The following is a 24,034-nucleotide window of genomic DNA, read 5'->3' on the forward strand; positions in this document are numbered from 1 at the left end:
TGGGCCTTTTTAACCTGCTCTCTGGACTGCTAAGGAACGCTCTATGAATTTGTACCTGTGAACCCCACGAAACTGAGTGGGGGTTTTTTTGTTGTTTTGTTTCTAGTTTTTATTTTTCGTTTTTAAAGATTTATTATGTACACCGTGTTCTGTCTGCATGTTTGCCTTCAGGCCAGAAGAGGGCACCAGATCTCATTATAGATGGCCTTCTCCCGGCCCATTTTTCTTTCTTTTTAAGATAGGGTCTGTATAGCTCTGATTGGCCTGGTGGCTGGTCTCGAACCCACCACAGTCCCTCTGTTTCAGCCTCCCTTGTGCTGAGAGTCGCTGGGATTTCAGGCGTGCACGCCCACACCGAGCTCGAGTGCAAGTTTAGCACATCCATATTTTTTTAAGGCTGTCCAGTTAACTATGGCCCCAGTCTAGGATTATAAGCGCAAGCCACCATGTCTTGCTTTCCCGCCTTTTCTCTCATCCTGGGTTTTTGGTTTGGTTTGGTTGCTTTGTTTTGGTCTTGAGGAGGACTTTAAAGAAGTCCTCCTTCAGATAGTAGTTGCTCCTCTGGGGGCTTCCTGTATCGCACATCTCGGCATGTTTTGGTGTGGTCTGTGTGCCCCTTTAAAGCTCTGTGCCTAGCCAGGCAGTGGTGGCGCACTCCTTTAATCCCAGCACTCCAGAGGCAGGCGGATCTCTGTGAGTTCAAGGCCAACCTGGTCTACAAGAGCTAGTTCCGGAGAGGCTCCTCGGAAAACAAAGACATAAATAAGCAAGCAAGCTTCACTCCAAGACTATCTCAGAGAACAAAAAGATATCAATAAATAAAGCTCCAAGACCGGGCGTCCTCAGAGGCAGGGTCCTGTTCACTAGGATTTCTAGTCCCCAGGTATATGTGTGTTGGAGAAAGCATGGGAAAGTCTCACCGATTCCTTTCCAGGTGTCCCACTGCTCAGTAGCAAAGACACCGCATGTGTTTGCTGAGGAACGGGGTGCAGCCAGGGTTCCCAACGGATGTGGGAAATAGCTAAGACGAGGCCACCCACTTGCCACTACCTCTCCCCCAGTGCATAGCCAACTTTCCTCAGAAATCTCACACCGTACTCGCCATAAAGCATTTAATTTTTATCGCAGGGACTGTGTTCTGGGCCCAGGGTCGGGGAGGGAAGCCTTCCAGGCGGGCTGCTGGTGGGTTCTGTCTTTGGGGGGCTCTGAGAAGAGGAATCCATTTCTACTCCAAATGACCGGTGGCTCCTTAAAGACACAGATGGAGATCAATGGGCTCCACAGCGCCCTACCCCATGCTCAGTGCAGTCTTTCACCCCATGCGTCCAAATCTAACTCCTCTGCTTGGTGGCTGTGAGTCTCTGGGAAGTGACATCCCTCCTGCAGTCACGGGGTTGTTTTGGACTGTTTTATGTTTTACAGTAAACTAAGTCTTAAAATCCCGGCTCTATACCATATTATTTATTCTAAGGTGTCAGGGGCAGTATCGGGTGACAGTTGGCACCAGCTGCTTGGCGTCTTCTTGCTCAGGGTTGCAGACTAGCTTTTAGACTCATTTGTTCCTGTGTCCTGAGTAAGGCCTACTCTGGTCTCATTGGGAGGTGGGAACAATAACCTCAGCCCCCCTTCCGGGTGACATGGAGAACACTAGGAGGACCAGCGGCTGGCGTGGCTGCCCTGTCCTGCCTCACCTGTGTTTCCGGGAGAGGCCCTGCACGTTGCCTGCCTCTGCCAGCAGCTGTTCCTCGTCTACTCCCAATGCTGACAGTACCTGGGAGAAGCGCCGATTCACTGTGAGTCTGGCGTTGGTCTGACAAGAGAAAAGAAAGGTTCCTCTTCTTCACCAAGGCTGCTGGGGCCACTGTGGGGCTCTGATCATTAAGAAGGGGGTCCCAAGCCTTCTGGGGGGACCCTCAGGGCCCCACTCCAATTTTGTTTCATTGCAAGGCAGTTCCTTTCGGGGAGTGAGGGAGGGGGCTGTCTGCCTACACAGGTGTTAGCCCTCACCTGCATGGCCTGCTGGAACAGGAAGGGCCGGGCCTGCACCCTGTGCTGGATGCCCTGCAGCTCTGCCTGGTACTCAGCAAAACGCTGTCGCTCCTTGCGCCTGTAAGAAAGGTCCTCTGGGTAGCTGCCCATGGACACACCCCAGGCCAGAGGCTGCTGGTTCTCACTGGAGCCTATTAATATAACGGTTCCTCCTGACGCTTACAAAACTATTCCATTCCCATTCTGGCCCTGTATTTCGTGGGTGGGATTATTAGGGTGGGACTTATTTGCCCCATTTTGCTGATGGCTCAGGAAGGTCACCTGAACTTGTCCAAGGTTGTAGGATTGAGCACCTGTCCCAAGTTTAGGTTGTGCATCCGGGGCTTGCCCTACCTTCTGGAGGGAACCAGTTCTGGCTTCTGAGCTCTTTTTGCACAGCCCCCCCCCCCCCCCGCTTCTCCCCCTCTTGCAGGTCAGGAAATGACGAAGAGTATTGTGCACAAAGGGGCATCTCCCAGAGCTGGTGTCTAACATTTGGGAAGCCGAGCAGTAGAACTGCCTGAACTCAGAGCTAATCTGGGCTACAGAGTAAGCTCCAGGCCAGTCTGGATTGCAGAGTGCGATTCTATCAAAAACAAAAAAGATCTGGGCTGCACGAGAGAAAAACTTACTGTTTACAAAAATCAGCCTGAGAATGTTAAGATGGCGCAGCAGGTCATTGTGCTCACCACACTTAGGGCTGGCAGCTTTCGTTCAAGCTCCAGAGTTGTCCTCTAACTGCCCTATCTGTGCTTTGACAAGAGCTCCTTTTCCTTCCGCGTGACCCACAACCCCGTAATTCCAGCATTCGTCAGGCAGAAGTGTTGGGATAAATTTATGAACACTGTATGAAAATGTGTCTGTGCCTAAGGCACTTCTGATTGGTTTAATGAAGAGCGGAGTGGCCAATAGTTAGGCAGGACTTCTAGGCAGAGATAGGAACTCTGGGACAGAATCTGAGGTGGGAGAGTCACAAGTCAGATGCAGAGCAAGTTGGACATACAGTACTGAGGAGAGGTGAGGAGCCACCTGGCAGAATGTAGATGAATACAAATGAGTTAATTTAAGTTTTAAGAACTAGTTGGGAACAAGCTTAAGCTAAGGCCAAGCTTTCATAATTAGTAAGAAGTCTCTGTCTTCAGGAGCTGGTGGTTCAAAGAAAGACCTGCTACACAGGAGTAGGAAGATATGAAATTCTGTCTGCTACATAGTTCTAGACCAACCTGGGCTAGCTGAGACTACAAGTCTGCTCCTCCAGCCCAGTGTTAACACTGCCTCTGACCTCACTCCTCCGAGGACTAGACATCTGTCAGTTAGTGCACATAGGACGTGCCCAGCATGGAGTGGCAGAATCCACAGATGGGATGAGAGGGATAAGCAGATAAGGCTTGAAACTCGTGCTAGACTCTCAGGTATGTACGTCAGACACCCAGGGAAGGCCCTCCCGTGCTAGGCCAGAGAAGGAAGCTTCCTCACTGGAGGACGACAAAACAAAACAACATCCGCTAGGAAAACCATGCCAGGACCACAAGCTCCAACTAAGAAGAACCTTCACCAATAAGAAGAGACTTTGAGAGGTTACAAGTGTGAAGGCATTAGGACTCTGCCTTTTGCTTGATGTCCTTTGTGCTGTTGTTCTTGTATAGTTTGGGGTTTTGTTTTTTGAGACAGGACCTCACTATGTAAACCAGGCTAACCTGGAACTCATTCCCAAGAGCTGGGACTAAAGGTATGTGCCTCTGTGGCGGCCATCTTCCTTTTTTTAAGATAGGGTCTCTCACGATGCTGGAACTCACCACCTAGGCTAGACTGGGGGTGGTCAGCAAGCCTCCGTGCCAAGCACTGAGGCTGTAGGGCCACACAGCTGCACCTGGGTTCACTTTGTTATATTTTTAATTTAAAAAAACATGAATGCTAAGGATTCAGCCCGGGCCTCATGCAGTAAGCACCTTGCTGGCTAAGCCGTCCCCCAGGCTTCTACTCATTCAGGTTCTAGAGACTGGATTGCGCTTTGTAGTCTAGACTAACCTGAAGCACAATCCTCCTGTCTCAGCCTCCCAAATGCTAGAAGTACAAATAATAATAATAATTAAAAAATGAAATTGACACAAGAAGACGGACTCAGCTTAGGTGACCTGAGCCCTGCCAAGTCCTTGGTGCCGTGCTGCAGCACCAGAACCCTCTTCCGACAGGAAAGCCAAAGAAAAGCAGGCCCGGAGAGGGCCCACAGGTGGTCAGGTCACGGGCTCAAACGACTGTACTCAGTCACGTTGTCTATGGCATGAGGTTGGGCCTTTGCAGGGACTCCCGTGTGTCCTGTCACTGAAGATCAAGCACTAAGGCACCCAGTGTAGCCAGGTAACTGGTAGCTCTAAAGCAAATGGCCCTAAGAGAGACAAACATGGACCCGCCTAGGAAGGAGAAAAAGACAGGATCTCCTGAGTAAATCAGGAGCACGCGGGGCAGAAGGGAGGGTAGAAGGGGAGAGGGGAGGAAAGAAGCGGAGTGGGGGAAAGTGTATAGTTCAATTAAAAACAATAAATAATTTTTTTTTAAAAAAAGAAAGTCCCCAAAGAGAGAGGGGCACTATTAGGAGGGGTGGCCTTGTTGGGTAGGTATGGTCTTGGAGGAAGTACATCACTATGGAGTCAGGCTTTGAGGTCTCATATATGCTCAAGCCATGCCCAATGAGACAGTGCACTTCCTGTTGCCTGCACAAGATATAGAACTGTCAGCTACTTCTCCAGACCTATGTCTGCCTACCTGCCGCCAAGTCCCGCCATGGCGATAATGGACTAAACCTTTGAATTGTAAGCCACCCTCTTAAATATTTTCCTTTATAAGAGTTGGCATAGCCTGGTCTACAAGAGCTAGTTCCAGGACAGGCTCCAAAACCACAGAGAAACCCTGTCTCGAAAAACCAAAAAAAAAAAAAAAAAAAAAAAAAAAATCCCCAAGACCATGAGGCCNAAAAAAAAAAAAAAAAAAAAAAAAAAAAAAAAGAGTTGCCATAGTCATGGTGTCTCTTCACAGCAATGCCAACCCTAAGACAGTAACCAAACAACTGCCAGGGCTTCCTTCAGGCCTCTGTAGCACTGTGTGGGTACTTGGCACTACCTAACTCATGGCCCATTAAGAGGAATGATTTGTGAAGTGGCTTCCTAGAAATATAGTCTAAGGTGGAGTGATACAAGCCTTAATCCCAGCACTCGGGCTCAGGAGGATTGCTACATATTCAAGGCCAGCTTGGTCTAGATAGTGAGTTCTAAGACAGCCTGGGCCTCCAGGCTACAGAAGAAAAAGAGCTAGGCAGAGCGGCACCTTTGATCCCTGGACTTAGGAGACAGGTGGAAGGATTTCTGTGACGGCCTGCGTGTGTACCTGCATGGCTCCCAGGCCCACCAGGGGTACATAAGAGACCCTATCTCAAAAAGGGGGCAGCGAAAGCATGGAAAGACCTTGAAGCTCATTATCCCAGCTGGCCATGCGTACTGTCTCCAGGAGGGGAGCCCCTGGGACCATTTATCACATAACTATCTCTAAAATCTTCAACATTTTAAATATATATATCTTATATGTATGAGTGTTTAGCCTGCATGTATATAAGTGTACCATATGTGTGCCTAGTCTTTGCAGAGGCCAGAAGACGGTGTTGGATTCCCTGGAACTGGAGTGACAGACAGTTGTGAGTTACCATGTGGGTGCTGGGAACTGAACCCAGGACCTTTGTAAGGGCAGCAGGCTCTTAACCACTGAGCCATCTCTCCAGCCACTCAACAATTTATTTTTGAGACAGGGTCTCCCTGGCTTTCCTATGATTCACTAGACCAGGCTGACCTCAAATCCCAGCAATCTACCTGCCTCTGCCTCCAGAGTGCTGGAATTAAAGGTGTGAGCCACCATGTCCAAACATCCTGGACTTTTATAAAGGAATGTCTGGCACCAAGAAACCAAAACATAAGACTTGAAATCATGACTGTGCACAGAATCTGAGAATCTAATATTTGAATCTAATCTATTCACCCACCTCTTCTCCTCAGCTTCTCCATTTGTAAAATGCAGCTGAGGGGCCTGGCCAGGCCGCTGTGGGGTCTCGCAGCCTGCCACCCAGCTCAGCCTCCCTGCCGTGCCCCAGCCAGGCCCTCCGAAGCCGGCCTCCTACCTCAGCTCCTCTAGTTTGCGCTGAGCGGTCAAGGCCCCTCGGCTCCCTCTGGGCGTGTAGGCTGCCAGACAGCGGGCCACCTTCTGCTGCACCTGGTGCTCCCGCGCCCTGCGCATCTCAGCCTGCTGCCGCTCTTCCAGCTGCTGCCGTTCCCAGGCCTGCAGCAGGTTTCTGGGAAGGAAAGGGAGAGGTCCAAGAGGCATCAGGAGATTCAAGGAAGGTCAGGGAAGCCTAGAGGAACACATAAGCCTTGGAGTGGGGAGGGGGCTGTATCCTGGGAAACAAATGGCATTAGTGATGGTAGCCAGGCTCCACGGAGCCTACAGCCAGCTTAAAGCCTTTCCCTCTTCTTCAGCAGAGAGATCCAGTTCTTTTCTTTGTTTATTGTTTTGTTTTTTCAAGGCACAGTTTCTCTCTGTAGCCCTGGCTGTTCTGAAACTTGCTTTGTAGATCAGACTGGCAGGCTGGACTCAATTTCAGAGATTTGCCAGCTTCTGCTCATGAGTGCTGGGATTAAAGGCGTGTGCCACCACCATCCAGCTTTAGATCCAGTTCTTAACTCTTGGCTCAGGCCTCCTGAGCACTGTAGAGCTCAGCGGAGGCTTCCTGGGCTGTGAAGAGCTCAGACCACAGCCTGGGACCCTTTCTGCATCGCTCCGTTACCTTGCCCAGCAGCTGTCTTTGAGAAGGGCAGGTCTCTAACCCTTTCCTCCACAGCAGTGAGGTTAGTCCCTAACAGCTCAAGGCACAGATGGATGGATAAATGTGTGGGAAAAAATAAAATTGTTGAAGGGATCAAGATGTGAACATGTGGGCAAAAAGTGTGGATAGCTGAACAGCAAGTAGACAAGCCTGGAATATTCTTCCCTAGATATTATGGACAGTTTGCTCTCATCAGTCTTGTCTGTAGTGAAATGTCATGGCTCCCAGAAAGACTTCCCCTTGGCCACTCTGCCTCCTTTCTAGGAATCTCCGTCTCTAGCTACATACTTCATTCTTTCATTTCTTATGTATCCCTGGCTGGCCTCAAACTCTTTCTATAGCTGAGAATGACCTTAAACTTCTGAACCTCATGCCTCCACCTCCAGAGTGTTGGGATTACAGGCTGTACCATCACCTGGGCTTTAAAGCTTTCTTAACAGAAGAAAGGACTGGAAATATCATGTGTCCCAATTTGATAAGAAACCATTAACTGCCAGGTGGTGGTGGGTCACACCTTTAATCCCAGCACTCGGGAGGCACAGACAGGAGGATCTCTAATCTGAAGCCAGCCTGGTCTACAGAGCAAGTTCTAGGACAGACAGGACTACACAGAGAAACCTTGTCTCAGAAAACCAAAATAAGAAAAAAAGAAAGGAAGGAAGAAAAGAAGAGAATGATCCTGCCTCAGAGTGGTAGGAGAGAACCAGGGAACCAGGTCCTGCCACTATCCACACATGCCAACACTCACACAAAATAAATTTAAAAACAGAAAATAAAAAAAAAGATTAAGCATTGTGATATACATTATGATAGAACACAGGAGGCTGAGGCAGGAGAATTACAGCGAGTTCAATGCCCATTGGAATACATAGCTAGTACCAGACATGGCAATTTGTGCCTAAATGGCAAGACTTCCTTCAAACAAAACATCTGACAAAAGAGCATCACTGTCAGCAGGGGTCTACAGTAGGTGGGTATATAAAAACAGTACAGGGGGTGGGAGTGTTAGAGCACTTGCTTCTCCTCCAGGGGCCCCCGCTCACAGCCATCCACAACACTCATTCACATGAAATAAATAAATCTTAGGGCTGGGGAGATTACGCAGTAGGTAACAGAAGAGGTAGGTTCAATTCCTAGCACCCACACGCTAGCTACTTAATAACCAACTTCAGTCCCAGAAGATCCAGTGCCCTCTTAGGCCTTCCTGTGCATGAAGCACATTCATGGTACATGCACCAGACATGTATGTGGTACACAGACATACATGCAGTCAAAACACCCACACACATAAAATAAAAATAAATTGTAGAGCACGATAAAAATCAATAAAATAAATGAAAATTAATTTAGAAATATTTTTTAAAAAATACTACAAAATCTTTGTGTTTTTTTTTTAAATTATTTAGCTTTCTTTTATGTGGATTGGTGTGATGGTATCAGATCCTGGAACTGGAGTTACAGACAGTTGTTAGCTGTTAGCTGTTATGTGGGTGCTGGGAATTAAACCCGGGTTCTTTGGAAGAACAGCCAGTGCTCTTAACCGCTGAGCCATCTCTCCAGCCCCTTAAAAATAATTTTTGTTTTATTTTTCTGGACAGAGTTTCTCTGTGTAGCTTTGGAGCCTGTCCTAGAACTCACTCTGTAGACCAGGCTGGCCTCGAACTCACAGAGATCCGCCTGCCTCTGCCTCCTGAGTGCTGGGATTAAAAGTGTGCGCTGCTACCACCTGGCACTAAAGAATAATTTTTAAAAATATTTTTTAAGATTTATTTATTATGTATAGTGTGTTCTGCCTTCATGTATGCTTACAGACCAGAAGAGGCCACCAGAGATCATTACAAATGGTTGTCAGCCATGTGGTTGCTGGGAATTGAACTGCTGAGTCATCTCATCAGCCATAAAAAATAATTCTTAAAAAAGTATAAAAAACAAACCAGCCAGGTGTGATGGCACACACTTTAATCTCAGCACTTGAGAGACAGAGTCTGAAGCCAGTGTGGTCTACAGAGTGAGTTCCAGGACAGCCAGGGCTACACAGAGAAACAAATCTATCCTACAATATAGTGGTTATGATTTTTCACAAGATTTACGGTGGATTTGAAAATCGCTAAGAGATTAAATTTTAAGTGTTCATTTTAGAAAATATGTATGCTAATACACATTTTAATTAGTTTGATGTAGCCATACATACACATAATTTTAAACTAATGAAGAGTAAATCTGTAAGAAAGGGTTATTAGGGTACTCTGAGACTCTGATGACCAAGGGTGGTGGTGCAGATCTGTAATCCCAGCACCGAGACAAAGGCAGAAGGATCCAGAAGGATCAGAAATTCAAGGTAGCTCCAGCTGCATGATAAATTCAAGGCCAGCCTGAGCTACATGAGACTGGGCTTCAATACCTCCTCTCATCAGAAAAAAAAAATGCTGATAATATGAATTTGAATTTTCCCCAGCCTCACATGCCACTTCTTCTTTTTTCCAGAACGAGTTTGGATATTTATTTAGTTATAGAGGGGAAGGGGAGAAGGGGGAAGAGCAGAGAGGCAGAGAGAGAGAGAGAGAGAGAGAGAGAGAGAGAGAGAGAGAGAGAGAGAAACAGAGGGACCTCACATGCCACTTCTAATCGGTCCCCAAGTCAGGGTCTAAGAATCTCAGGGCTGGGCCAGCAAGATGGCTCAGGTCAGGAACTTGCTGCCAATCCTGACAACGTAAATTCAATCCCCCAGGCTCACATGGTGGAAGGAGAGAACTAAGTCCCTCAAGTTATCTTCTGACCTCCATATGCCTGCATATGTAGACAACAGACAAAATATATATTTTTTTTTAGATTTCATGACTGATGATATAGCTCAATAGTAGAGCCTAGCATTCTTGAGACCCCACCCCTCAACACACACAAACTAGGTTTCTATAGAACTCTGGAGTGGGTCCCCTTCTCTCCATCCACACCGGCATATGGTTCAGGCCCTCATCATCCCTTGGCCAACAGTTGCCTCCAGGCTTCTCTGAGCCAGTAGTCTCTTGTTCTAGCCCAAGTGTAGCAACTGGAACTAAACACATTGGCCATCCATTTTCTTTTGTAGACCTTGGACTTCAGACTGGCCCAAGTCTTCCCTCCCTCCTGTCCTGAGGACTCACAAGAAGACAATATATGTTACATCAATAGGCTGAAGGATGGGGCTGGAGAGATGGCCCAGAGGTTAAGAGCACTGGCTGCTTTTCCAGAAGTCCTGAGTTCAATTCCCAGCAACCACATGGTGGCTCACAACCATCTGTAATAAGATCTAGTGCCCTCTTCTGACCCGCAGGCAGAACACTGTATATATAATAAATAAATCTTTTTTTAAAAAAAAATATAGGCTATGGGGGGGGGGGCTGGAGAGATGGCTCAGCCGTTAAGAGCATTGCCTGCTCTTCCAAAGGTCCTGAGTTCAATTCCCAGCAACCACATGGTGGCTCACAACCATCTGCAATGAGGTCTGGTGCCCTCTTCTGGCCTTCAGGCATACATGCAGACAGAATATTGTATACATAATAAATAAATTAAAAAAATATAGGCTGTCGGATGGATAGGAGAAAAGAAAGGATGAAAAGTGGCGTGTGTCAATGCAGTAGGACAAGGAGACAGATGGACATTATCAAGAGAAGGCTGGGTGGATGATCAGGAAACCTGGTGAATGGGTGAACTAGGAAGAGACTCACATGTAAAACTGGTCTCTTCCTACCCTCGCCCTCAGTTCTTGCCCAACTTCCTCTTTTCCCTCACCTGGTGGCCTCCTGCCGTTTATGGAAGGTGCGATTGGGGAAGTTGGTAGATAAGTAACTTTCATCATCTCCCAAGATAGGGGTCCTCCTACCCCTGGTAGAGGCCTGGACGGCTGCCCGCAATGCGTTCCAGGTCTGCTTTTGAGGACCTGTGAATGGGGAAATCAAATCAAGATCACGTCGTCTCCTGGGTCACTGGGAGTCCTATCCAACAACCAGACAATCCCTAGCTCACCCCAGCCTCTACTACTTATCCCTACCACCACCCCAACCTTCCGAGTGCAGGTCTCCCACAGCTTCCGGCACCTCAAGCCTCCTGGCTGCGCTCACCACAATCCAATTCCTCCTGTAACTGCCGGTGTAGCCGCTCTAGGTCCCAGGGCCCCCTCAGCTCCTTGGCCCTTGACTTCTCCTTCTGCAGCTTTCGGAGGCTGTTGGAGCTGGAGCTGCTTCCCTGGCTGTGGCCCTGCAGCTCCCCTTCCGATGCCTTTTCTCCAAAATTCCTCCCCTTATTATGAGAGCTGCCTTTCCTCCTGTGGGGGGCGCTGTGTTCCTCCTCCTCCTCTGTCACCTCTGAGATCCACTCCTCCTCCGAGATCAAGCCCCGCCCCGGGAGCTGGGGCAGTTCCCCAGGGCTCAGAATCTTCTCTGTCTCCTCTGCATCCTGGCCTTCGACCTCCGAGGCATCCTCACACTCTGACCCTGACCCTTTTCCTGGTGGCCAGAAGCCACCCTGGCTGCTTCGCTCCAGCCCTTGGCTCTCTGCTTTGCCAAGAGGGGGGGTATTGCTGCCCCAGGCCCCCATCTGATTTCTCCTCTCCAGGTTTTGTACTTCTGTCTTCTGGCAGAAGCCAAGGTCTTCTGAGAGGCTGCTTACTGACTTGCGCCTGGACTTGAGCTGGAGCCCAGCTGGGGACAAAAGCGGGGCTCGGTGGCCGTGGGCCACGCAGGAGCTTGGCTGAAGCAGAGCCTGACCATCTATGATGAAGCTCTCCCAGGCCCACTGGAAAGGAAAGGAAGGTTTCCGAGCAGGTGAACTGAACAGACTGAAGGAGAGGACAGAAGTCAGTGAGGGTCCCCAGTCCATCCACACACACACCCACCCCCACACACACCCACCCCAGTCCATCCCCAGTCACTTACTCTTCGGCCTCCACTGAGCTTTGTCCTTTCTTGTTCCGCCTCCGGGTCTTGCGTTCTTTCTTTGTCCTCTGCCCTGCACTCTGAGACCTCTGCAGCTGGCAGCTCTGGCTCTGAAGGCTATCGCCACTTCCAAGACTTGCCTGGACAGGACCGGGGAGAGGACAGCTTCTGTACCACTCTGCACCTCTCCAGGGGCTTCCCCCTTTCCATGCTGTCCCTAAAACTCACTGCCTCTTCTGTTATAATAGCAAAAGCTGGGGCTGGAGAGATGGCTCAGCGGTTAAGAGCACTGACTGTTCTTCCAAAGGACCTGAGTTCAATTCCCAGAAACCACATGGTGGCTCACAACCATCTGTAATGAGATCTGGCGCCTTCTGCCCTGCAGGCATACATGGAGGCAGACTTTCTATACATAATAAATAAATAAATAAAATCTTTAAAAAAAATAGCAAAAGCTGCAGACAAAGCTGGGGAGGTAACTCACAAGGTAAAGGCAATTGTCACTAAGCCTGACAACCTGAGTTTGATCCCTGAGACCCATGTGATAGGAGAGAACCAACACCTACATGTTGTTCTCTGACCTCCACTTGCACACACACACACGCACGTGCATGCAAATAAAATAAAAAGCTGTAGATGCTTAGGCACCAGACCTTTAGGGAGTTACACTTTTGACCTTCCCAAAAACACCCAAGGAAGTGGGGCTTGTTATTACCCATTTGCAGGCAGAGTTAGGCTCTTGCATTTCCAAGAGGAGAGGCCACCTGACTGGTGAGTGGTGGGGCTGGGACCAATACATGTTGTCACTGTTTCCAAATCCCAAATTTGTCACCATTGAACTCTTGTGAAAGAAGTGTCCAAATGTTCCCAGCACACGGAGATAATAATTGCCCTGACTTAATTATTGTATACATAGGGTTATCATACTGATCCCCATCAATAGATCTTATATTGCTGTTGTTAGTTTTTGCTATTTTGTTGAGATAGGAGCTAAGGATGGTCTCAAACTCACTGTGTAGCTAAGGATAGCTTTTGTTTTGTTTTGTTTTGTTGTTTGAGACAGTTTCTCTCCTGTCCTACCCTGGCTGTCCTGGAACTCGCTCTGTAGACCAGGCTAACCTCGCACTCACAGCGATCTACCTGCCTCTGTCTCCTGAGTGCGGGCATTAGCAGGCATGCGCCACCCCTGCATGGCGGAGGGTAACTCTGACTACTGCTTCTCGGGCCTTCACCTCCCAAGTGCTGGAATGACAGGCTTAGGCTGCACCAGCATGTCTTCTTTAAATCTAGGAAACTGTCTGGGTGTGATGACACATGCCTGTGACCCCGGATACCAGGAAACTGAGATGGGAGGCTTGTGAGGTCTAGGACAGCCCAGATAATTTGGTGGGAGCCCACCAAACAAACAAATCCTCCACCACCACCTCCCAAACAAAACAGCAACAGCCAAGGCTAGCATTCTTTTGGCTGTCACACAGGGCTCTGGACTTAGTGCAACAAAAGTGGAAGAAAGTGATTTATTTCCTAAAAGCCCTTTCTGCCCTGCCATGTTCCCAAATTGCTCCATCTGTCTGTCCTCTGTGTACCTGCCCCAGGCTTTCCTAACTGTTACCAGAATCTTAATTCTAGTCTTATGTTTCCTTGAGACCTCAGGCAGCCCTAGCTTCTCTTGGCCGAAGATGCTGCTGAGCAGTTGGAAGTTCCCCAGCTGGGCCTGCCTCCCTCACCTGCTCCTCCGGAGAGATGCTTGATAGAAGTTTGAACAACCCTGTGGCCGTCCCTGGAGCCAAGGGCTCTGTGCTCTGCTTTGGTCTCTCCGATATGGTCCTGGCCAGCAGTTGGACAGGGGTTAGCATATTGGTACCCTGCCGTCTCCCACGTCCATCTGCCAGCTCTGGAACTGCCCTCTCTGCCATCTCCATGACAACCAGGCTATGACCAGTCTGAATGACTCTAGCAAGAGTACTAGGTAGGGGTCAGCCAGGACGTATGATGCTGACTTCCTTCCAGAGATGGTGTTCAACAGGCCCAGGACTGCACTCTGCCTCTGCCTCCTGGACTGGTGTAGGCTCCCTACCTCTTTAGGCCTATGTTTGCCTATCTGTTGTGAAAGGAACATCAGAACTTGTCATCTCAAAGGGCCCTCAAGTCCTGTGAAGATGTCCACACAGTTGATACGTGAGGCATGTCATGTTCCTCAGCCTGCCTTCAGCTTGGTTGAGCCTCATCAGTGATGTGGGATTCCCCTCTGTATGCAGTGAATATGTTTTAATACCATTGGTTAATAAAGAAGCGGCCTCAGCCTATGGCAGGACAGAATAAAGCCAGGTGGGAAATCCAAACAGATATATAGAGAGAGTAGATGGAGTCAGGGAGATGCCACGTAGCTGCCAAAGGAGAGAGACGCCGCCAGAGCCTTTCTGGTAAGCCACAGCCTTGTGGCGATACACAGATTAATGGAAATGGGTTAATTTAAGACATAAGAGCTAGAGGACACAGTCAACAAGAAAAAAACAACAGCCTACAGAATGGGAAAAGATTTTCACTAACCCCACATCAGACAGAGGTCTGATCTCCAAAATATACAAAGAACTCAAGAAATTGGACACCAAAAGAACACATAATCCAATAAAAAAAAATGGAGTATAGACCTAAACAGAGAACTCTCAACAGAGGAATCTAAAATGGATGAAAGACACTTAAGGAAACGTTCAACATCCTTAGTCATCAGAGAAATGCAAATCAAAACAACTCTGAGATTCCATCTTACACCTGTAAGAATGGCCAAGATCAAAAACATTGATGACAACTTATGCTGAAGAGGTTGTGGGGAAAAGGGAACACTTCTGCATTGCTGGTGGGAATGCAGGCTGGTACAACCCCTTTGGATGTCAGTGTGGCGATTTCTCAGAAAATTAGGAAACAACCTTCTTCAAGACTCAGTAATACCACTTTTGGGTATATATCCAAAGGATGCTCAATCGTGCCACAAGGACATGTGCTCAACTATGTTCATAGCAGTTTTGTTTGTCATAGCCAGAACCTGGAAACAACCTAAATGCCTCTCAACTGAAGAATGGATAAGGAAAATGCGGTACATTTACACACAGAGTACTACACAGCAGAAAAAAATGATGACAGCTTGAATTTTGCAGAAAAATGGATGGATCTAGAAAACATTATTTTGAGTGAGGTAACCCAGACACAGAAAGACAATCATCACATGTACTCACTCATAGGTGGTTTAAACATAAAACGAGGAAAACCAGCCTACAAACCACAATCCCAGAGAACTTAGACAACAGTGAGGACACTAAGATTATTTGGGTCTGGGCAGCCGAGAAATGAATGAACGGTCTCCATTTACACATGAGATCTTATACAATTACTCTGTTCTCCAAGCCTCTGGCTGAGCCAGTCCACTGGATAGCATGCCCTCCAGAGGCAGCAAGTAAGTCAGAGCTGAGAATGGCTGAGCTTTGATCTTAGATTTTCTGGGTGTGCCTGTGTGTATATGTACTTTGCTTTTGTTTTGATTTTTCTATGGATTTTGTTGTTTTGTTTATGTTTATTTTATCTTAGGCAGTGTCTCACATGTAGCCCTAGCTGGTTAAAAGTCACTATGTAGACCAGGCTCTCCTTGAACACACAAAGTTCTGCCTGCCTCTGCTTCAATAGCACTGGGATTAAAATCATGTGCTACCATGCCCTCAAGTTCTCAGCTTTCTCTATGTGGATGCTGGGAATCTAACTCAGGTTCTTATGACTGGGTAGCCACTGAGGCACCACTGCAGCTTCATCCCCCTTTTTATTTGGTTTTAGGATTGGAACACAAAGCCTCATGAATCCTAAGTGCACACTCAGCCCTGAGCACCGCCACAGCCCTCCCACTGAGTGCACACTCACTCAGCCCTGAGCACAGCCACAGTCCTCCCACTGAGTGCACACTCAGCCCTGAGCACAGCCACAGCCCTACCACTGAGTGCACACTCACTCAGCCCTGAGCACAGCCACAGCCCTCCCACTGAGGGCACACTCAGCCCTGAGCACAGCCACAGCCCTCCCACTGAGTTTTTTGTCTTTTTCTTACTGTTTTGTAGGAGATTTTTGTTTGTTTCTTTAAGCAGTGTCCCGTATAGCCCAGGCTGGCCTCATGCTCTATGTGTAGCTGAGGATAGCTTTGAACTTGTTCTTCCCGCTCCCTTCCTGAGTGCTGAGATTACCAGCCGGCATCGCGGAGTCCGGCCAGTATCGCCATGTCTGGGTGGAGTCTTAGCCTATAACCTTCTTCATTGGTTTTGGAACAATTGAAGTTTGTATTATTTTGTGCCCAGTACTCTAGAAGAGCAGTCAGTGTTCTTATCCTCTGAGCCGTCTCTTCAGTCCTGTCAATGTGACCCACATTTTGCCCCTTTTGAAGACCCTGTCCTTGTCAGAAATATAAACAAATTAAAGTTGAACTTTTCTTCCTTTCCTTTTCCTTCCTTCCTTCCTCCCAGAAAGAGTCTCATATCATCCTGGCTAGCTTTGAACTACTTACACCGACAATGATAAACTTGAACTTCTGATCACCTTGCCTCTACCTCTCTGGCTCCAGCTTACAGATGTGCATGCACCACAACGCCTCATTTATTCGGTGCTGAACATTGAACCCACAGTTTTATACATTCTAGGCAAACATCCTACCTACTGAAACATGCCCCCAGCTCTAAGGGTAGATTTATTTATTTTTATATGATTGTGTATGTAGGGCGGGGTGTGTGCCCCGGGACACACGTAAACATAGAGGACTTACAGAAGCAGTCTCTCTCCCCTTCCACCGTGCAGGTCTGGCAGTTAAACTTAGATCATCAGGTTTGGTGGCAAACACCTTTGCCTGCTGAGTCATTTTGCCAGTCCCCCGTGGTGGATTTTGAGGGAGTAAGTTGGTAACAACATTGATTTGGAAAGAAATGGTATCCTGCTGAGATCCTAGGCCTGCCCTGCACTAGTGAACCGTTGTCTCCGTTTTCTTCCTCCTCCTCCTCCTCCTCCTCCTCCTCCTCCTCCTCCTCCTCCTCCTCCTCCTCCTCTTCCTCCTCCTCCTCCTCCTCTTTTTTTTAAATGATTGTCCCAGACAGGGTTTCTCTGTGTAGCCCTGACTGGCCCAGAACTCACTCTGTAGACCAGGCTGGTCTTGAACTCAGAGATCTGCCTGCCTCTGTGGAGTGCTGGGCTAATGGTATGTGTCACATGCCCTGCTGAATTGTCTGCTAATTCCAGATCCGGTACTGAATGCTTCAAGGAGACTCAAGAGGCTGCTGCTGTGGTGGTGGCCCAGGGGGTCAGCAGTGCAGGTGACCTCCGTGGAGGATGGGCCTAGCAGTGAGAACTGACTGGCTCTAGGGTGAAAATGAATGGACCCTGCCAAGGGAGCTCAATAGGATGGGTCTGTGTGTGCCTCCAGGTGGAAGAAAAGTGGAGCAGTCAAAGCAGAGGCATTGCCCTTTGCTGGAGCTGATCTGTAAAGGTGGCCAGAAATCCAGGCAGTACCCGCAGACAGGAGCAGCATTTTCTATTTTTCACTTTTGATATGTGTCTGGTTATTTTGTCTGAATGTACGTTTGTGTACCATGTGCCCAGGGAGGCCAGAGAGGGTACTGGATTGCTGACACTGAAGTTATGGAGGGTCAGGAGCCACCGTGTGGGCAACAGACACTGAACCCAGGCCCTCGGCCAGAGCAGTGCATTCTGCTGGAATAGCTTTCCTCCACCGTCTGGAGCGGCTACTGCCAACTCCCTACCAGTTTCCTGCTTCTATCCCTGTGCCCCACAACAACGGGATAGCAGAATGGGATGGGGGGGTAAGAACAGGGAAGCCTGGCTTTCCCACTCCTCGGGAAAAGGGGTTCCAGCACCAGGAGAGAAGCAACTGTTCGGAGAGGTGAAACACCAAATACAAGTGAGTCAAGCCCAGAGATCTGACTACTCATAACACCAGCCATTTCTTTCCAGCCATTCATTCACTTATTCTGTCTACTAATTATTATCATGTGTGAGTGATAGGGGAGCTTCTGACAGAGCCTGTGTGTGGAGGTCAGAAGACAACTTTGTGGAGCCTCCTCTCGCTTGTCACCTTTATGTGGCTTCTGGGGATCCTGCTCAGGTCGCCACACTGTCACAGAAAGATTCTACCCGTTGAGTCATCTCCTAGCCCCTATGTTGTGGTTTAGGTGGTCACCTCTACCATCTTATATAAACGGAGACTGCTCTTTTGTTCCTGAATAATCACAGAAACTATATTAGTCACAACACTGACCTATAAGCTCAGAAGCTCGGGGTGTTTTTGTTTTTGTTTTGTTTTCTTGAGACAGGGTTTCTCTGTAGCTTTGGAGCCTGTCCTAGAACTAGTTCTTGTAGACCAGGCTGGCCTTGAATTCACAAAGATCTGCCTGCCTCTGCCTCCTGAGTTCTGGGATTAAAGGTGTGTGCCACCACCGCCTGGCTTAGCTCAGACTTCTTATTAACTAGATCTTACACCTTAAATTAACAAATTTCTATTAATCTGTGGTATTGCCATGAGGCTGTGGTCTATTGGGTAAGGTTCTTTTCTGGCGTCTTCTTGGGCAACTATATGGTGTCTCTTTGACTCCACCTACTCTCTCTATATATCTCTTTCAGCTTGGCTATATTCTGCCCTGCCATAGGCCAAAGCAGCTTCTTTATTAACCAATGGTAATACAACATATTCACAGCATACAGAGTGGAATCCCTCATCAGTCTTACTCTGGAGCCAGACTAGCCTCAAATTTTCTTAAAGGTGTAAGCCTCCACACCAGGCTAGCAGAGATTTTTTTTTTTTTTTAGTGACTTCAGGTGACCACAAGACTAACTGCTAAGGGAAGTTAAGTGGGAGATTCAGGAAAGACACTTGTTAGGGAGACAATTAGACACTTGAGCTGAGAGAAGGGATGGAACAGAAGTCAGAATACTTAGGGGTCAGGAGAGGTCAGGGAGATATGGCATGGAGACCAACAGATTAAAGTGGTCAGCAAGAACAAAGATTGTGATTGGGTGAGGTGCCACACACCTTTAATCCTGGCACTTGGGGGCAGAGGTGGGCAGATCTCCTTTATAAGTTCAAGGCCGGCCTGGTCTATATAGTGAATTCTAGAACACTCAGAGACTCTGTCTCAGAGACAAACAACCAAAAAAAAAAAAAAAAAAAAAAAAAAGCAGCAACAACAACCAAAAAAAAAAAAAAAAAAAAAAAAAAAAAAAGAGTGAAGATTGCTGAGTAAGAGAGAGCTCCCAGCCAGAGCTACAGAGAGATTAACCACAGCAAGGCCAAGGATTAGCAGGGAGCTTGGCAGCCTGCCTTGGTCCCTAGACTCATTCTCTAAAGAGGCAGGAGGAGGACGCATCACAGATTTCTGCAAGGCAGACTAGGGATATGGCTGGGGCGGCTGAACAGCTCGGTTGGTAAGGGTGCTTGACCTGATTTTGATTCCTGCATGGAAGACAAAGGACCCACATGGTAGACGAGGACAGATGCATGCTCCTCTGTTTTCTGAGTGCACCATGACATGTATCCTGCCTGCCTTCCTTTTGGTGGCACTAGGGTGTTGTAGGACATTATCTGTAAGGAATATAAAGAAACGTCTCCTCATCCCAGACAGAGAACCAACACTAGTATGGATTTGGGTGAGGGGTTACTTACTGGAGCAGAAATGAGTCAGGGACGGCTGCATTAACAGAACCCACCCCAGCATGGGAGGCCACTCAAGGAAGCTGCAAACCGGAGCTCACTGCACAGCCTGCAGGCAGCTCACATGTTAGAAAACTGCTCTTTCAGGTAACTCGGGTGCTTTCAAACAGGGTCTCACTATGTAGCCATGTCTGGCCTGGAACTTGTTATATAGACCAGGCTGGAACTCACAGATCCGTGTGCCTCTGCCTCTGGAGTGCTGGTTAAAGGCACGCATCAGGCAAAAATGTAATTCTTAACCAGAAGGGAAGGCATCTGTTCCTAAAACAAGCCCAGAGAGTAGCAATCTCCACAAAACAATTCTGCTAAGTCCCTGTCAAAATCTCAGCTGACAGGCTGGTGGGATGACTCAGCCATTAAAGGCTCTTGCAGACAAGCCTGCTGACGCAGACTCCATCCTGGGAACCCACAGGGTAGCAGAGACCTGTACATGCTGCACCACACCCCACACATGAAATACATAAGGTTTTATAAATCAATACCTCAGCTGTCTTTCCAGGTCTTGATAAGCTGACTTTAAAATTCACATGGAAACCCAAAGGACTCAGGATAGCCAGTCTTGAAACAAAACCAACAACATATCAGATGACATATTTTGCATTTTCTGATCTTAAAGTCTTGATAAAAACTTCATCCAACAGCCAGGCAGTGGTGGCACACGCCTTTAATTCCAGCACTCAGGAGAGGCAGAGGCAGGTGAATCTCTGTGAGTTTTCAAGGCCAACCTGGTCTATAGGTCGAGTTCCAGGAGATCCAGGACTACACAGAGAAAAAGTGAGGGCGGTGGTGGCACACATCTTTAATACCAGCACTTGGGAGGTGGAGACGAGACAGGTAGATCTCTGTGAGTTCGAGGCTAGCCTGGTCTACAGAGCTAGTCCCAGGGCAACTAGGGCTGTTATACAGAGAAACCCTGTCTTGAAAAAAAAAAAATCTTACCTTTTCAAGTTGTGCCCAAGCCTTGTGCAGAATGCTAGGTCACCCTCTTCCTGCCCTAGGCACCCCCGCTCCTCCCTATGTCCCCACAATGTGAGTCGCCATCTGACTTGCTATTCCTGGACGCCGTCAGCTGCCAGCTGTCTCTCCTCTTCAAACTCCAAGAACATTTTGTTTGCAGAATTACCACCATTTAAAACACTCCATCTGGCACAGATAGGCTCTTAGGTTCTTTTTTTTAATTATTGATATTTATTGAGCTCTACATTTTTCTCTGTTCCTCTCCCCTCCCCGCTTCAGCCCTCCACCAGGGTCCCCATGCTCCCAATTTACTTAGAAGATCTTGTCTTTTTCTACTTCCCCATGTAGATTATGTCTATGTAAGTCTCTCTTAGTGTCCTCACTGTTGTCTAAGTTCTCTGGGATTGTGGTTTGTAGGCTGGTTTTCCTCGTTTTATGTTTAAACCACCTATGAGTGAGTACATGTGATGATTGTCTTTCTGTGTCTGGGTTACCTCACTCAAAATAATGTTTTCTAGATCCATCCATTTTCCTGCAAAATTCAAGCTTTCATAATTTTTTTCTGCTGTGTAGTACTCCATTGTGTAAATATACCAATTTTCCTTATCCATTCTTCAGTCGAGGGGCATTTAGGTTGTTTCCAGGTTCTGGCTATGACAAACAAAACTGCTATGAACATAGTTGAGCACATGTCCTTGTGGCACGATTGAGCATCCTTTGGATATATACCCAAAAGTGGTATTACTGGGTCCTGAGGAAGGTTGTTTCCTAATTTTCTGAGAAATCGCCACACTGACATCCAAAGGGGTTGTACCAGCTTGCATTCCCACCAGCAATGCAGAAGTGTTCCCTTTTCCCCACAACCTCTTCAGCATAAGTTGTCATCAATGTTTTTGATCTTGGCCATTCTTACAGGTGTAAGATGGAATCTCAGAGTTGTTTTGATTTGCATTTCTCTGATGACTAAGGATGTTGAACGTTTCCTTAAGTGTCTTTCATCCATTTTAGATTCCTCTGTTGAGAGTTCTCTGTTTAGGTCTATACTCCATTTTTTTTTATTGGATTATGTGTTCTTTTGGTGTCCAATTTCTTGAGTTCTTTGTATATTTTGGAGATCAGACCTCTGTCTGATGTGGGGTTAGTGAAGATCTTTTCTCATTCTGTAGGCTGTCGTTTTGTCTTGTTGACCCTGTCCTTTGCTTTATAGAAGCTTTTCAGTTTCAGGAGGTCCCATTTATTAATTGTTTCTCTCAGTGTCTGTGCTGCTGGGGTTCTATTTAGGAAGTGGTTCCCTGTGTCAATGCGTTCAAGTGTACTTCCCACTTTCTCTTTAATAAGGTTCAGTGTGACTGGCTTTATTTTGAGGTCTTTGATCCATTTGGACTTGAGTTTTGTGCATGGTGATAGATATGGGTCTATTTTCATTCTTCTACATGTTGATATCCAGTTATGCCAGCACCACTTGTTAAATATGCTTTCTTTTTTCCATTTGATATTTTTTGCTTCTTTATTAAAGATCATGTGTTTGGGGGCTGGAGAGATGGCTCAGTGGTTAAGAGCACCGCCTGCTCTTCCAAAGGTCCTGAGTTCAATTCCCAGCAACCACATGGTGGCTCACAACCATCTGTAATGAGATCTGTGCCCTCTTCTGGCCTGCAGGCAGAGTACTGAGAATACTGTATACATAATAAATAAATAAGTCTTTAAAAAAATGTTAAAAAAAAAAAAAGATCATGTGTTTGGAGATGTGTGGATTGATATTCAGGTCTTCTATTTGGTTCCATTGGTCCTCCTGTCTGCTCTTATGCCAATACCAGGCTGTTTTCAGTACTGTAGCTCTGTGGTAGAATTTGAAGTCAGGGATTGTGATGCCTCCAAAAGTTCTTTCGTTGTACAGGAATGTTTTGGCTATCCTGGGTTTTTTTCTTTTCCATTTTAAGTTGAATACCATTTTTTCGAAGTCTTTGAAAAATTTTGCTGGGAGTTTGATGGGCATTGGGTTAAATCTGTGAAATTTTATTTTTTAAATCTCCATTTAAGGGGCTGGTGAGATGTCTCAGAGGTTAAGAGCACTGGCTGCTCTTCTAGAGGTACTGAATTCACTTCCCAGCAACCACATGGTAGTTCACAACCATCTGTAATTAGATATGGTGCCTTCATTTGCCTTGCAGGTATACATGCAGGCAAAACATTGGATACATAATAAATAAATCTTAAAAACAAAACAAAAAACTTCATTTAAAAGCATTATATCACCTAATGTACTTGTTTGGCTCTTTTGGTTACCATGATCTTTAAGATTTATCTATTGTAACAAAGACTTTTTTTTTGAGATAGGGCCTTAATATGTGACTCTAACTGATCTCAAAATTGCTATATAGACCAGCCTTTCACTCACAGGAATCCTCCTGCCTCTGCCTCCTGAGTGCTGGGATTAAAGGTGTGGCAATATCCAGAACTCTCCTCACTCCTTTTCCCTGTTTTCCACATTCTTGTCACGCGCACTTACTACTGTGCATCCATGTGTTCACCGAAGACCTGGGGGTGGTATCAAGCTATTTCAGGGGAGATATAGGCATCTTTTTGCTTTTTTTAATATTTAAATTTTTGTGTATGAATGTTTTGCCTACATGTATGCTGGTGCCTGAGGATGACAGAGGAGGGCGCCTGATCTCCTGGAACTGGAGTTACAGACAATTGTGAGCCACCATGTAGGTGCTAGGAATCAAACCAAGATCCTCTGGAAAAACATGCAATGCTCTCAACTGCTAAGCTATTTCTCCAGCTCTTTGTCTGTTTTTATGTTGTATCTCTTGAACTCCTGGTCCTCCTGCTCCCATTATCAAGTGTAGGGAATACCCTGGTCTCCCTCCTCTGGCTACCATGCCCAAACGTGAGTGTTCTTGACTTGGTGAACACCAGCCTAGACCTCTCTTGGGAAGAAGTCTAAGGAGACCAGTGGATCATGGGTGAAACAACCATGGCAACAGAGTAGATTTTTCAAAGCTGGTTCCCCACTGACGTGCCCACCAGCAGGATATAATTTCTATGCCCAGGAACCTTCTCCAGCAATGGGTGAGGTCAGACTTGTCCCTTAGGCTTCTTTCTGGTGGGGACTTAGAAGCCCATCTCTCCTCTGTGTTGTAAGTTTGCTGAACAAATCTTGCAGTGAGCTGCAGGGGGCTTTCCAGTTGTCAGTGAGAGTCATAGCCTTTGGCTGACGCTGGTTGTGCCACACCCCAAGGCTCTCAGCTCAAGAACAAAGGGAAAAAACTGGACCGTGAAGGCGGCACATGCCTTTCATCCCAGCCTTCAGGAGGTAGAGGCAGGCACATCTCTGAGTTCGAGGCCAGCCTGGTCCATAAGAGCTAGTTCCAGCCTGGCGGTGGTGGCGCATGCCTTTAATCCCAGCACTTGGGAGGCAGAGGCAGGAGGATCTCTGTGAGTTCGAGACCAGCCTGGTCTACAAGAGCTAGTTCCAGGACAGGCACCAAAAACTACAGAGAAACCCTGTCTCGAAAATCAAAA

At 47.3% G+C, this 24,034-nt stretch overlaps 1 protein-coding gene across 1 annotated transcript; it reads right to left on the reverse strand.

Moving 5' to 3' along the window:
* Positions 1-272: 272 nt before the first annotated feature.
* Positions 273-16,728, reverse strand: Tsga10ip (testis specific 10 interacting protein). Its single transcript, XM_050137107.1, has 8 exons — positions 13,530-16,728; positions 11,803-11,942; positions 10,990-11,705; positions 10,661-10,808; positions 6,191-6,361; positions 2,008-2,107; positions 1,692-1,810; positions 273-1,248 (listed from the first exon to the last, which is right to left on the reverse strand). Exons 1-8 carry the CDS (start codon positions 13,722-13,724, stop codon positions 1,113-1,115), a joined length of 1,725 nt encoding a protein of 574 aa, XP_049993064.1. The 5' UTR covers positions 13,725-16,728; the 3' UTR covers positions 273-1,112.
* Between the last annotated feature and the right edge of the window lie 7,306 nt (positions 16,729-24,034).

Source organism: Alexandromys fortis, unplaced genomic scaffold (assembly GCF_014885135.2).
Source record: "Alexandromys fortis isolate MF-2015 unplaced genomic scaffold, M_Fortis_MF-2015_v1.1 scaffold_3, whole genome shotgun sequence".
Taxonomy (NCBI): domain Eukaryota; kingdom Metazoa; phylum Chordata; class Mammalia; order Rodentia; family Cricetidae; genus Alexandromys; species Alexandromys fortis.